This window comes from Lutjanus erythropterus, chromosome 15, assembly GCF_056507025.1.
Source record: "Lutjanus erythropterus isolate fLutEry1 chromosome 15, fLutEry1.hap2, whole genome shotgun sequence".
NCBI lineage: Eukaryota > Metazoa > Chordata > Actinopteri > Lutjaniformes > Lutjanidae > Lutjanus > Lutjanus erythropterus.
This window is the reverse complement of record NC_139331.1, coordinates 13,217,497-13,230,620: the sequence shown is the minus strand read 5'-3', so window position 1 is coordinate 13,230,620 and position 13,124 is coordinate 13,217,497. Positions and strand designations below refer to the sequence as shown.

The window sequence follows — 13,124 nt, the reverse complement described above, 5'->3', positions numbered from 1 at the left end:
TGGGAACTTTAAAAGTTTTTCTGTATGCTATCGGTGTGTGTGGGTGTAAATGACTGACTGCAGAGTGTTAGAGTAGTTTATGAATCCTTAGAGATTTCATAAGTAATTCAGAGAGTCGTGGATCAGATTAATGGAAGCATTTACTTATCAGTCAAGTTTGAACCATGACCTGCATCTACTTTTTCTCTTCATTTCCTTTGCTTTAGTTTTTAATTCAAACTCATTGAAGGTTGAAATTAATGTAATGGTGTACAAAAACATTTTTAAAAATCTGCTTTTTCTCTCTGTAGGTACGACACTATCACCAACCAGTGGGAGACGGTTTCTCCTCTTCCTAAGCCAGTCCATTCGGCGGCAGCCACGGTGTGCGGAGGAAAGGTCTACGTGTTCGGGGGTGTGAACGAGGCCGGGCGCTCGGCGGGTGTCCTCCAGTCCTACGTACCGCAGAGCAACACCTGGAGCTTCATCGAATCACCCATGATAGGTAAGACAGGTGTCAACACCCCACAGCCTTTGCCACAGATGTGGTTTCACACACACATTTTTTCACACGACAACCTTTAACGCGGTGTCGAGATGTTATGACCTCGGGGGACGTGCTGCCATTGTTGCCATCACTTTTTATGTTATGACAGAGCAGTTGTTTCCTTTTTAAAGCAGTGTGTACCAGGTTGTGGTTTGATAGTCCCAAATGTGTGGTTTCTCTTTCCTCATTATGCCTTCACATTTCCCATTTGAAAAAAGAATTACCCGCTCCACAGCTAAATTGTTCTGCTTCAAGTCATGAATATTAATGTTTGCTTTTTATTAGTGCTGTAACACCAAAACTGATAAAGGCATATATTGCAGCAACATTACTGTAACCATTTATATGCATGCATTCTTTTAATCTCTGGTCATTGACATCTCGCTATCTCATTCGAAAGGCCCTCCATTATGATGGCCCGGTTGCCTAGCAACAGTGTTCTCACAACTCTACCCACTTGAACACCTTCCATATCATGTGCTTGACTTATCCTGTCGAAAATATAAACTCCTGATTGCCATTTGAAGGCATAATATTGTCATACAACAGATGACTGAATCTAAAGTGGGTGCCTCACATCACATAAACAGGAAATCCCCTTCGATATATGTAAATGTAAATATCCCATTTTAACGAGTCGGTCAGTTTGATATACTCTTAGACTGGGTTACACCAGCAAGGATTGATTTTTAAACCTGATTACAACATGGTTTCAATTTAAAGTATGTTGTACCAAACTTCATAATTAGTTTCAAATTAAGGAAGATTAAGTTTAACCCTCTCTTTAAATTTCAGTTTAGTTTTTACTGTAAATCTAGATTAAATTTAATTCTGTTGCCATAAAACTTTAAACTCCAATTAAAGATGCAATCCAGTATTAACTTAAAACTTACACTGGAAGAGGTCTTAACTTTTTTGGCTGCCTTTTTTAGATGAACTGAAGTGATGTTGTTCCATTAATTCGAGAAATTAGAGCTTTTCTGCTGAGCCATCTTGAGCAGGCTAACCAGGCTAAGATTTTAGCTAGCTTGAAAATAATGTTACATTGTCAAATTGTTAACATTTTAGCTAACATTATCTTGCATGTTTTTAATTAATATTAGCTTGTAAACGGTGTAACTTTTTAGCTAACATATTTAGCAAACCTTTTTGTTTTTACATTTTAGCAAAAATTAGCTAGTTAGCAGTTAGTATTTTGTTAAGTTTTTAGCTAACATTATCTATCAAACTATGTAACTTTTTTCTTAAATTAATACAGAGCAGCCAAAAGCCCCCTCTGTTATACTTGCTAGGTTCTGACAACACAACCTTTATATTTTGATTGAACTTTAATTTCAGTTTATATCAACTTGGATTTACTAAACTAAGATTAGTTTTTAAATGGGCAGCAAAGCTCTGCTTAATTTTAAATTTGGATTTGCTCATTTTAAAAATAATTTTGCTAAACTCTGATTAGAACCAGTCTTGGATTTAATTAATCTTTGTTGTTGCAACCCAGTCTTAAAAGTTTATATGTCCCTTGTGTGCTCAGCTGACATAAAACAACCAAACTTTTAAAATACAAGGGTAGAGAAACCTCCCACAGATGTGATTTTTGTCTTCAATATTTGAGTTTATGTCAGTGAAAATGTTGACCGCCACCCACAACAAAAAAATTCAGTAGTCAGTGCATGACCTTTTCCATCCCTGTTGTTTTCTCCATATCATTACTATCATCCTACTCAGTATTTTCCATTATCCCCCGCTCTTCCCATGTTATTGCTATATCATTATAATGAGCAGACCACAGCTGCAATGATAGGTGGGTCCGACCATAGCTTTTGACATGTTATTGGCCAAACTCTGTAGTTATTCTCCGCACAAACCTGCAGCCACATTCCAGTGAAAGCCACCGGGGACCTGTGAAGGACGCAGCAACAGAAGAAACACTTTAACCAAGCTGCCATAACTCCAAGGTAGCAGGAAAAACACACAGTGTACAACTCTGCGTGATTCAAAACACTGACAAGCTGTGTTCCCAGTGCGAAGATCTTATCCACAGGCAGGTTTCTTGACAAAAATATACCCCTGTAAGGTACAGCACAGGGATGATTGTTATTGATTTGAACACATCCTTTGAGTCTTTTCGTTTAACATTTAGACCTGGATAACATTATTAGATACATGATAAAATTCCTTGCATTAACGCAACCGTTTGACATTTTGGGAAATGTGCTTATTTGCTTTCTTGTGAAGAGTTAGATGAGAAGGTTGATACCACTGTCACTTCTGCTGGATAAATATGCTATAAGCTTGAAGCCAGCAGTCGCTTAGCTTAGTTTAGCACAGAGACTGAAACAGGGGGAAACAGCCAGCCTGGTTGTGTCCAAAGCTAACTAAAGCTCACTAAATAACACATTGTACCTCATTTGTTTAATCCGAATGGTCATTTTTGCACCTCAGTTTTTGAAATGATTAAACAAAGACCTTTCAACAGAACCAAGCTGACTGTTTACACATTTCAGAACTTAAAGGGACAGTTTGGATTATATTAAGTGGGGTTGTATGAGGTGCTCATCCATAGACAGTGTCTATATATCTATATCTATATCTATATCTATATCTATATTTTGTGACTTTGGTGTTTTAAAAGGATAGTCTGGATTCACCAAAGTCAAACAATGACACAAACAAACGTCACAAACAAACAACAGATCGAGGCGTAGGTAGACAGTGACTCCAGTATTCTTCAAGGTAAAATTACTGATTTTGCTAAAGGAGTCTGGTGATCAGTTAAATGTTGTTTGACAGCAAAGTAAAGTGGTGAAAACATTTTAAATACAGTATGCACTGAAACTGATATTATTTTTTTTTGTACATGAGCCTTTTTTAGGTGGCTAAATTATGTCTTGTTGCTCCACAGCAATGGAGCTACTCCCTCCTAACTGGGAGCCTGTCAACTGTCATATACTGACTACCTCATATAATCGCACATCAAATAACCATAACTCTCCTTTTAAATGCTGGCTGCAGCTTTATATTTAACAGACAGATATAAGAGTCGTATCAATATTCTTATCTAACTCTCAGCCAGAAAGCAAATAATTTTATTTCCCAAAACTATTCCTTTAAAGCCGCGACAGATATAAATATTTTCAAAGTAAAAAAAATATCTGTTTGTATTCATTTAAATACATTTTCCACACAATTTGAAAATTCTATATTTGATGCTGGATTACCCCATTTAAGATGTTGGCACATGATGGTTTCTCAGGGCAAAGAGCTGTCCAAATGCTGTTTTTAAAAAAGGAGAATTATTATCTCAAATGGCGGCATACTGTTGCTCCAGGCAACACTCAGAGCAGCGGGCATCACACAGAAACACAGGGTCAGAAATCTATTTGAATTCAAATGTTTTGTGACAAGAAGCTGTTCTTGTGTCATTAAAGCGCCGGCGCGGAGGCACTTCCCTCTGCACGGTTGCCCAGAAACTTGCTCTCTGTTATTAGTGCCTTTTTCAGTGCAACACTACTGTGAGCGAAATTATGATTATGTAACACGGGTGTTTGGGGCGAGAGCTGAATGGTATTAAAGGGCTGGCAGAGCAGCTGGCAGAGGAGGAATGAGAGAAAAGTCTGGTGAGGCACACACACACACACACACAACCTCTCCTCCTTACCTCATATCAACTATACATCCCCGGGGGCACAGGTACACAGTGCATGAATTATGTAACGAGCCAGGAGGTTTCTCCACGTCTGTGTGTGCGTGCTTGGTGTTTCTCTTTTTATAGGTGTGTGTGTTGAAGACAGACGCAGACAGACAGACCGTCATCTGTCAGGGTGTAGATGAGCCTGCGTCTGACAGCCAACGAGCCAAGAGATAATGGACGGGTTTAGTGCTTCCTGTGAAATTGGGCCGGCGATGATTTTAGTGAGCCGGTGGGGAGCGCTTCTCGATCAACCCTCTGCCTCCCTCCATCGCTCTCGCTCTCTAATCTCTGTGTTCATCTCTCTCGCTCTCACCCCCCCTCTCTCTGTGTCTCACTGTCTCCCCACTCCTCCGTACGCCACCTCCCCCCTTCCTCCGTCTCTCGCGGTCTCTCAGCACTGTCTTATCGACTGACACAAATACAGCTGTGTGCGTTTTCTGCTACTGTGTGTGTGTGTGTGTGTGTGTGTGTGTGTGTGTGTGTGTGTGTGTGTGTGTGTGTGTGTGTGTGTGTGTGTGTGCATATGTGTGGGCTGTGTGTTTTCCCTCTGCATGGACCATCTCCCGCATGAACTGCAAATGGGTTTCACAAACACTTATCAGGACTGACTTCCTATCTCTTGCAGAGTGAAAAATAATATTACTCGTGCCAAAAATAGTCCCCTCAACAAGTCTATTGAGATGCGCCATGTCTCTCTGCAGCTTCATCTGTATCTTCCTTTGTCTTCAATACATTTGTCTCGTATGCAGGGGAGAACGGGGCATCTTGTCACACAGGCTAGTTGTCACACTAGTTTTATCTCCAACACAATTGTTCTGAAGTCATTTTGCTCCTGATATGCGGTACATGTTGCCATATTCTGAAGTGAGGACAATTTTCATATAGAGAGAGGCAAAGTCACGCCCCCTCTGGTGCATCCCATTGGACTTCACTTTAGAAAAATAATGAACAATGGATCAATGGAGCGAGACAAATTCTTTTTTTGTTCTTGTTTGAACTGTGCCATGAATTACACTTACGTTTGCCAATTTAAAATAAATTTTACAAGTTGAGAACACGGCACTGTGTGGTGGGTTTGTTGTGGTTTAGTTAAGTTCATCTCTCGTCTTTTACGGTATAGGTCACTGACACAAACACGTTATCTTACCTGATGTGTTTTATCCAGCAAGTCTTGACATTTTTATCATCCAGGAAGCAAAAGAATGAGTAAGACTTGTTGCTTGTGTGACTGAGTCTGAGTACAAAAACACACAGGTGTCGTACCTTCAGCGGCCAAAGTTACCTTTTTGAGGGAGAAAGTCATGAGATCATGTACACAATCACTGGGTGTCTTATACTAAAATGGATTGCCAACAAACTGTGACTTTCTTGTCTTGTCCTTTAAATTTTGACTTTGACAAACATCATATGTGTAATTCATGGTGCAATTCAAACAGGATCAATTTTTTTTTATCTCTCTGCATTGACTACAGTCATTATTTTTTCTAAAATAAGATCTCATGATAGTCCACCAGAAGGGGCGTGACTTTGCCTCTCCATTTTTCAACCACAAATGTACAATATACTAAACTGCACTACTTATGTAAAAAAAACTTTCATAAGTAGCTGTCTTCAGTTATATTATTTTTACACAGAATAAAGGTGAGAAAAGGTGTAATTTGATGCCTAAACAAAGTCTTGTACTAAGGCTAACTTGTTATATAGCTAGCAATAGCGCATTTCACACTGGGGCAAGTTGTCTCAGGGTTTTCAGGGGAAATCATCACATGACAATTTGCTACAATATGCATTTTTCAGCTGCAGCCCTGAAGAAGTCAACTTGCTAGCTGTTTAAGTTGGTGGGTGTTTTACAATGCAACGTGTGCTTGACACAGTATTAGTAGTGGTAAAATGGTGGTTAAATTGTTATAAATGATTTGGCCACAAAATGATCAAAATACACACCAGGGTGCATAATAAGAAATAACTGTTTTAAAAAATAAAACAAGTTATGATGATAACATAATATTTTTTTGTAGGAATGTGCAAATGGAGATTAATTTTCATGGAGAAAAATAAAGATGGTGCTTAGCTTAATGAGGTAAAGGGGAAATAATAATATTTAAAACATCTGTCTAAATAAATCAGTCTTTTAACTTAAAAAATGAGTGTAGAAAGCCTGAACTTTAATATGTTTTCAATATTTGAAAAACCTGTGACAATTTACCCCCCATTGTGTGACCTTACTCAATGTGGCAACTTGTCACAAATGCACATTCTGCGATTAGTTATTTATAACACTATGTTGAAGCAAGAAGAAAAACTCTAAAGATTATACGTTTGTGCACAATAATTTACATTTAATATGGAAACTGAGCGACTGTGATGTGCTGAGACTGAGAAAATGAAGTGAAAGCAAAAAGTGTGACAAGATGCCCGGGCATCCCCCACTGAAATATGGGCGCATAATTGATCCCCCTCACATGCAGTAGTAAACTATTTATGAAGCCGCATTGCTTTCCTTATAAGGTCACTTCACCCAAATAATCATAATGCCAATGTTTTTATGTCTCTCTCCGTGAGAGTTCTGCCTTCACCCCAACACAAAGGAGCAGGTGAAACGATTTTGGTTTGTGCATTGATTTATTCTAGAAAATCCATAGACCTCTGTGATTCAGCCTTACGTTTTATACCGCAACATGGTATGGCTGTGTGGGATGAGAGCATTTATTTTACAATCCTTCATAAAACTGGCCTCCTCGTAAAAAGTTTTCTTTTATTCACAGTCCATTCTGATCATTGCACCCCATCGGCCTCTTTATTTCAGAAACTTAAACTTCTTACTTCTTGTGATATTAATGCTTTTTAAATATGTACTTTTGCATTTAAGGAGTCGAATCTCACACATCATTGCATGTCTTTTTTCTAAAAACCAAGAGTTGCTTTTACTTGAGACTGTCTTCTATTCATCATCTTCCTGAACATAACGTCAATCTTAAATAAGAAATGTGGTACTTACTTATGTAAGTCTTTTTCTCATTTGATTAAAATTAAATCCTGAACTCCATCAGAACATGTTTTTTAAAAAAAGACTTGTTTGGGGGGCTTTTTAGCCATGTGAGCTGCCTGGCTCGAGGGATGGAAATGTGTGTCTGTCCACCACTTTCATCCAAAGATATCTCAACAACTATTAGAAGGATTACCATTACATTCATACCCTCGGGATGAACTGTGGTCACTTTGATGATCCATGACTTTCCATCTAGTGTCAACATCAGGCCAACATTTCAGTGTGTCCAGTGCTTTGATTTATGACCAGAAACCTTTAGAACTAATGACATTTCCATCAGCCTCTGCTGGGTTTAGTGCTGATTGTCAAATTAAGATAGTGAACTTGGTAAACATTACTGTGCAACGTGAACATCGTCATTGGGAGCACATTAGCATGCAGGCATTTAGGTCAAAGAACTGCTGTGTTTAACAACAGCCTTGTTCCTCTTAGGTTTTTTCTCTCTCTGCACTTTCCTCTGCATTTTGATTTTTATTAACTGCTTTCAACTAAAAAAACGGTCTTTACAAAAACTGTCCACTGTGTGCTCTGAGGAGTATTGAGTATAATCAGTAGGGGCTGGTGATGCCTGCTTCAAACAAGTGAAAAGATTACAGAGAGAAAAAAAAATTCAGTGACACTTTCTATGAAGATCATGTCTATAATGCATTATAAACACATCCATAAGACATAATGCATTTATAAGGTTTTATAAAACTCTTAATAAATGTTTCAATAATGGTTCCATAATTATCTAGAGGTTCAAGTAAAGTGACAGCATTGTATAAGGTTGTTAGCAATTATATGATGACTTAGATTCTTCTTTCAAACACTGCTGTTGCTTTAGCATGTAGGTATAAAGCATTATGAATGCTGAACTTACAATACATTATGTCCACCACTTATAGTACTTTTTAAACCTTGGAGTTGTCATGCATGAACAAAAGCATTTATAATTTTATAAATCCCTGTAAATACATTATGTCTTCCTATCACAAGATACACTTTCTATGAAGATCATGTCTATAAAACATTATAAGTACATTAATAAGACATTACAATGTATTCACAAGGCTTTATAAAACTCTTGATAAATGTTACACAAATGATGCACTGTTCTCACTTTGGTATTTATAAAGCTCTATGAATCCCAAGCTTATAATACACAATGTCCACCACTTATAATACTTCATAAACCTTGTTGTGTAATTTTAAACATGTATAAAGTGGTTTATAAAGACTTACAAATCCATTATAATTTCTTATGAATGTGGCATGAACTAGAAAGTGTTACCCTCAAGATAATAATGTTATTAAGAAAAAAAAGTATTCAGGGCCTTTAACGCCCAAAACCATTTATAAAACTGTATATAAATATTTATAATCACTCATGAGCAAAGTTTTGTTGGTTTGGTATTATAAATGGTGGACATAATGGAATATAAAAACATCATACAATTTCTAATACCCTTATACAGTGCTGTTGTGCTATGGCATAACACTGATGTTTATAAAACATTTAATTTCAGAAACTTAAAATTTATAATCTGTTGTGATACCTTAGAACCGTTCTATGTGTGTATTTATAACTGGCTATAGAACTCTTAGCCATTCTTCTTTCAAACACTGTTGTCACTTTGGCATGGAGTTATAAAGCATTATGAATGCTTATAATACATTTTGTCCAGCATTTACAGTACATTACAATCCTTGATAGAAGTTGTCATTCATGTTTAAAAACATTTATAAAGTGTTTTATGAAGCCTTATAGGTCCATTCTGATGTCTTATGATTGTGCTTATAAGGCATTATAGACATGATCTTCATAGAAGGTTTTACCAGAAAAATGTGAAATAACAAAAAAAACTGTGTGTTCATGTAGGACCTCATCTCTCATGATAAGAAGCTAATTGAGAAAAAAAAATTTTCAGGGCTTTTAAAACCTAAATACATATAATATTCTGCATTATTCAAATATCTTCAGAAAACTGGCCTTTCCGTAATTTGGTTAAAGGGACCCTTTAAAGAGGACAGTTTAAGAAGTTGTTTGCTACCAGACAGACACATTCTCTCAGGGCACGTCCACATAGAAACACACACTCAGACATACTCCACCAGGCTCCCTCCATCATTCACCCAGCATGCATCCCCTGCTGACAGACAGGTCTCCATCAACTGGTCGAGTCCAGGAACCCGAGAGCAGGGCCGCCGCGCCCCAGACTGCTCTATCGAGAAATTGACAGCAGGACAATGACTTGGACGAAATGACGTATCAGCCAAATGGACGCGGCAATTGAGAGCGCCATTGTGGGGGTGGAGGAAAAGGAGGGCAAAGTGGCAGACTGAGAGAGGTGGTAAAGATGGAGTGTTTCCATAGCTACCTAATTGGATGTGCCCCCCTTCATCTGTTCTCCATCATACTGAATTAAAGTACATCATCCTCTCTGCTGTTTTGCTGCATGATTTCAAAAGGCAGCTCTTATTCTCCACCAAAGAAAAGGACATTGTGTGAAAAAGAAAAAGTTTGCTGCTCCAATTACCTTGTTGTAATCTTATCTAAGGTTCTGGCAGCAAGAACTGAAGCTTCTTTGTCCTATTTCCTCTTGCTCCCTCGTGCTTGTTGGTGGGACGCAGTAGAGGATACCCGGCAACTCGTCCTCCATCTTTTTCTGGAGGAGGATGTCTTTTATTCCTTGTTTACGTTCTGTGACTGACCGCACATTTCCATGCCGCTGTAGTGTCACGGCTTCGCGATGACGACTGCTGTTTGGGAGTCTTTTATCAGAGGGCGCAGTCTTATCTAGATCTGTACAGTATACAGTATTGGTATAATTGAGTGAGTTGTGATATATTTGTGTGTGTTTGTGTGTGTTATCGCTGCGATAGTGTTCCGGTTTTATTGAATCAGATATCTGCTGTGTTGATGCAGGAATCAGATAGGAAAGGATGTGGGGGAACAACGAGGTGTTTGTTTAGACAGCAGCAGGCACAAATTTCATCATAGCTGTGTGTTTGTGTACGTGTATGTGTGTGTTTTTCTCACTTGTTTCCTGTCCTTGACCTCAGCCTGAGGGGTCCCAGACTTGGTGACTAAGCTGTTTTATCAGGGTGTGAGCGGCTGTGTCAGCCCGTGTTGCCCCGCAGGCACAGCTGTACTTCTATCACCGCTGCCGTGTTAAAACCTTGTTTTGCTGTCTTTTGTTTTTCTCTCCCCCTCCCTTTATTCATTATTTATGCAGAATGTGGTCAGTTGTGGATTCCTGGCTGAGTTTTTTAACCTCAGAGCCTAGAAACCAGACAAGATCCATTGTGAGAGTTCAAGAATAGCAAGTTTGTCTTGGTCTGAGAATTATTAAATTTTCAGCTGATACAGATTATACACTGTAAAAAATTATGATTTAATGATGAAAAACTGTCAAACCCTGACAGTACAAGACAGTAAACTCCAACCTTCACCGTAAAATCAGCTATAATAATATCCCTTTACTGTAATAAAAGTTTTAAAAAGTTCTGCTGTCATTATTAAATAAAGTTTTGGTGACCCCATCTGCCAAATTTTATGATCACTTGCACAGTGACATACTGTTATATTTCATGGCACAAACCTTTATAAAGTATTCAGATGACATTTTCATGTTAAAAATTTGTACTTCTAAAATCAGCAGTACTGATATCCTTTTGACCATAATAAAAGTTCTACAAAGTTCCATCATAGTTCTGGTGACCCCAGCTGCCAGTTTTTTACTGTAAACGTAAATTTATTAAATATTTTTTTACAGTGTACTTGTGCAGTTTTTCCGGTGTCTCTGTGTTGTGTAAGCAGAAGGGGCTCGTTTTCCATGTCGAAGGCCAGGGGATAAGAGCAAAAGCAAAGTAGTGGAGAGATGTTGAACCCCTGACAGCAGTCCTTTGAGGCTTGCCAAATGAGAATGCGATAAACAGTACCTGCCTGGTACTTCTGCAAGCACTCAAACCCGCTGCTTACTGCAGGTCCACGAGAGACAAAGAGGCACGAAGCAATGGTGAGAGTTTCTGTGGGGAGAAAAGAGAGAAAGGTTTTTCCTTTGAGAGCATCCTGTTATTATTCTGCCTCAGGCGCCGAGCAGAGAGAAATGAGTGTTCTGTGTTTATGGGACCTAACACAAAACATCATGTACACACGCTTATGCTGGCAAACACACACACACACACACACTCACACGCGCGGTTGGAAAGCCTGGCAGCGGCATATCAATGAGATGAAGAAGGTAAAAGAAGAAAATAAACACGTCAAGCAGGATGTGAGGAAGACCAATCAGTGGCAACTTGTTTCTCAAGGGGAGAAAATGAAGCCGACACCTCAGATGGTTGCAGTGGAAGTTCAGATTGGATTTCAGTGTGAGTAAATGACTGCAGTCTGGTCATATCACACATGGAACAACTGCAGGCTAAAGTTTTTAGTGGTGGTCAAACGGTATGAGTTTTTCAATGGCTGATGGTCAAATTTAGAGAGCAGGATGGACGATGGCCAATATATAATGCTTATATGAAAACAAAGAGACACGTATAAATCCATTATTCCATGCACAGTACAGTTTAATATATATAGTCATCTCAGTCAGTGACATGCTGTGGATGGAATTTTTATTAGTGAATGAAATAGAAAACTACACTGGTGTGTGGAGTTTCATAAGTAACGTCACTCAACATAACATATATATTAACATATATATTCATACATATACAATGGTAGCCACAGTTTTAGACCAGATTTGCTGTCACTTAGGACGGGAGAAATGAAGGCAGAGACTGAGGACGTTTAGGCAAATGTTTCCAGCAGCATTTACAAGAGTTAGAACACAGGGATCCAAACTAACCTTTTTCGCTACCTTTCCAAAATTCATGCTGACGTCGTTCCACAGCAGCCACACTGACCAGGCTGCCTGCACATGTATCTGCAGTAGTGATGCATGAAAGGGCTTTGAGTTCGTCTGAATCCACATCTAAGCATGTCATCAACCCTCCACCCACCCAAATCTATTATTTTCTCCAATTTAAGAGACACGCACCTTCACCTTTACCCAGTCGCTGTAGGCTAGGTTACCTTTTTTATGATGTCAAGCCTTTCCTGGTGATTTCTTTATTTTGTGTTCTATAGATGTCTGAGTGTTTTCTCTGACAATGATTAGAGAGAGTGCTTTCAGTCATGTTCCCATGTGAACAGTGATGTCACTGCAGCAAACATGGGACATTTAAGCACTGAAACTAAAAAACTGTAGTTATAAACTTGACAGGACAGACAAAACTCTCGAGAAGACACAGAATTAAATAATCAATTAAGTTGCATTGCTGTAACTTGTGTAAATACGCCCATCCAGTATTTATCATAACATTAATCACATATTGATGTTAATTTTTATGACCCTGCCTGGATTAACGGTTGTAACTGGTCTGCACATCACCAGTTTACGCATCACCAGACATTTTTTTTTTTGGTGCAAGCATTGGCCAATGCCAGATATCAATCCATAACTAGTTTTTACCCATGGTAATGGCACGGATGGCAGTGACTGTCAGTTCACTCACTACTTTGGTCTGTAAAGAAATATAACATATTTTGTGCATATATACATCCCCTGACTTTTCCTTTAGCTCCACAAAATCTAATACTTTGAGTTGTGACAAAAATTTGCAAAACATTCCCATCAGCCTCAGCTGTACTTTGTGTTTAATGCTAATTAGCAAAAGTTAGCATGATAACACCCTTGAATAAGATGATGAACATGGTAACATGGAGCCTTATACCTGCCTAACATCAGCATGTTAGCTTTTTAACTATAGCATGTAGTTCAAAGCATCGATATGAGGAAGTGCAGCCTCACAGAGTTGCTAGGCTGCTC

General features: G+C 38.6%; 1 protein-coding gene across 4 annotated transcripts in view; it reads left to right on the top strand.

Moving 5' to 3' along the window:
* klhl29 (kelch-like family member 29) overlaps positions 1-13,124 on the top strand; it is a 321,705-nt gene that overhangs the window by 298,555 nt on the left and 10,026 nt on the right. For all 4 annotated transcript variants that reach the window (XM_084736948.1, XM_084736949.1, XM_084736950.1 and 1 more), the window contains one exon: positions 291-484. In XM_084736948.1, the coding sequence (XP_084593074.1) occupies positions 291-484 (194 nt within the window). The remainder of the gene's footprint in view (positions 1-290; positions 485-13,124) is intronic.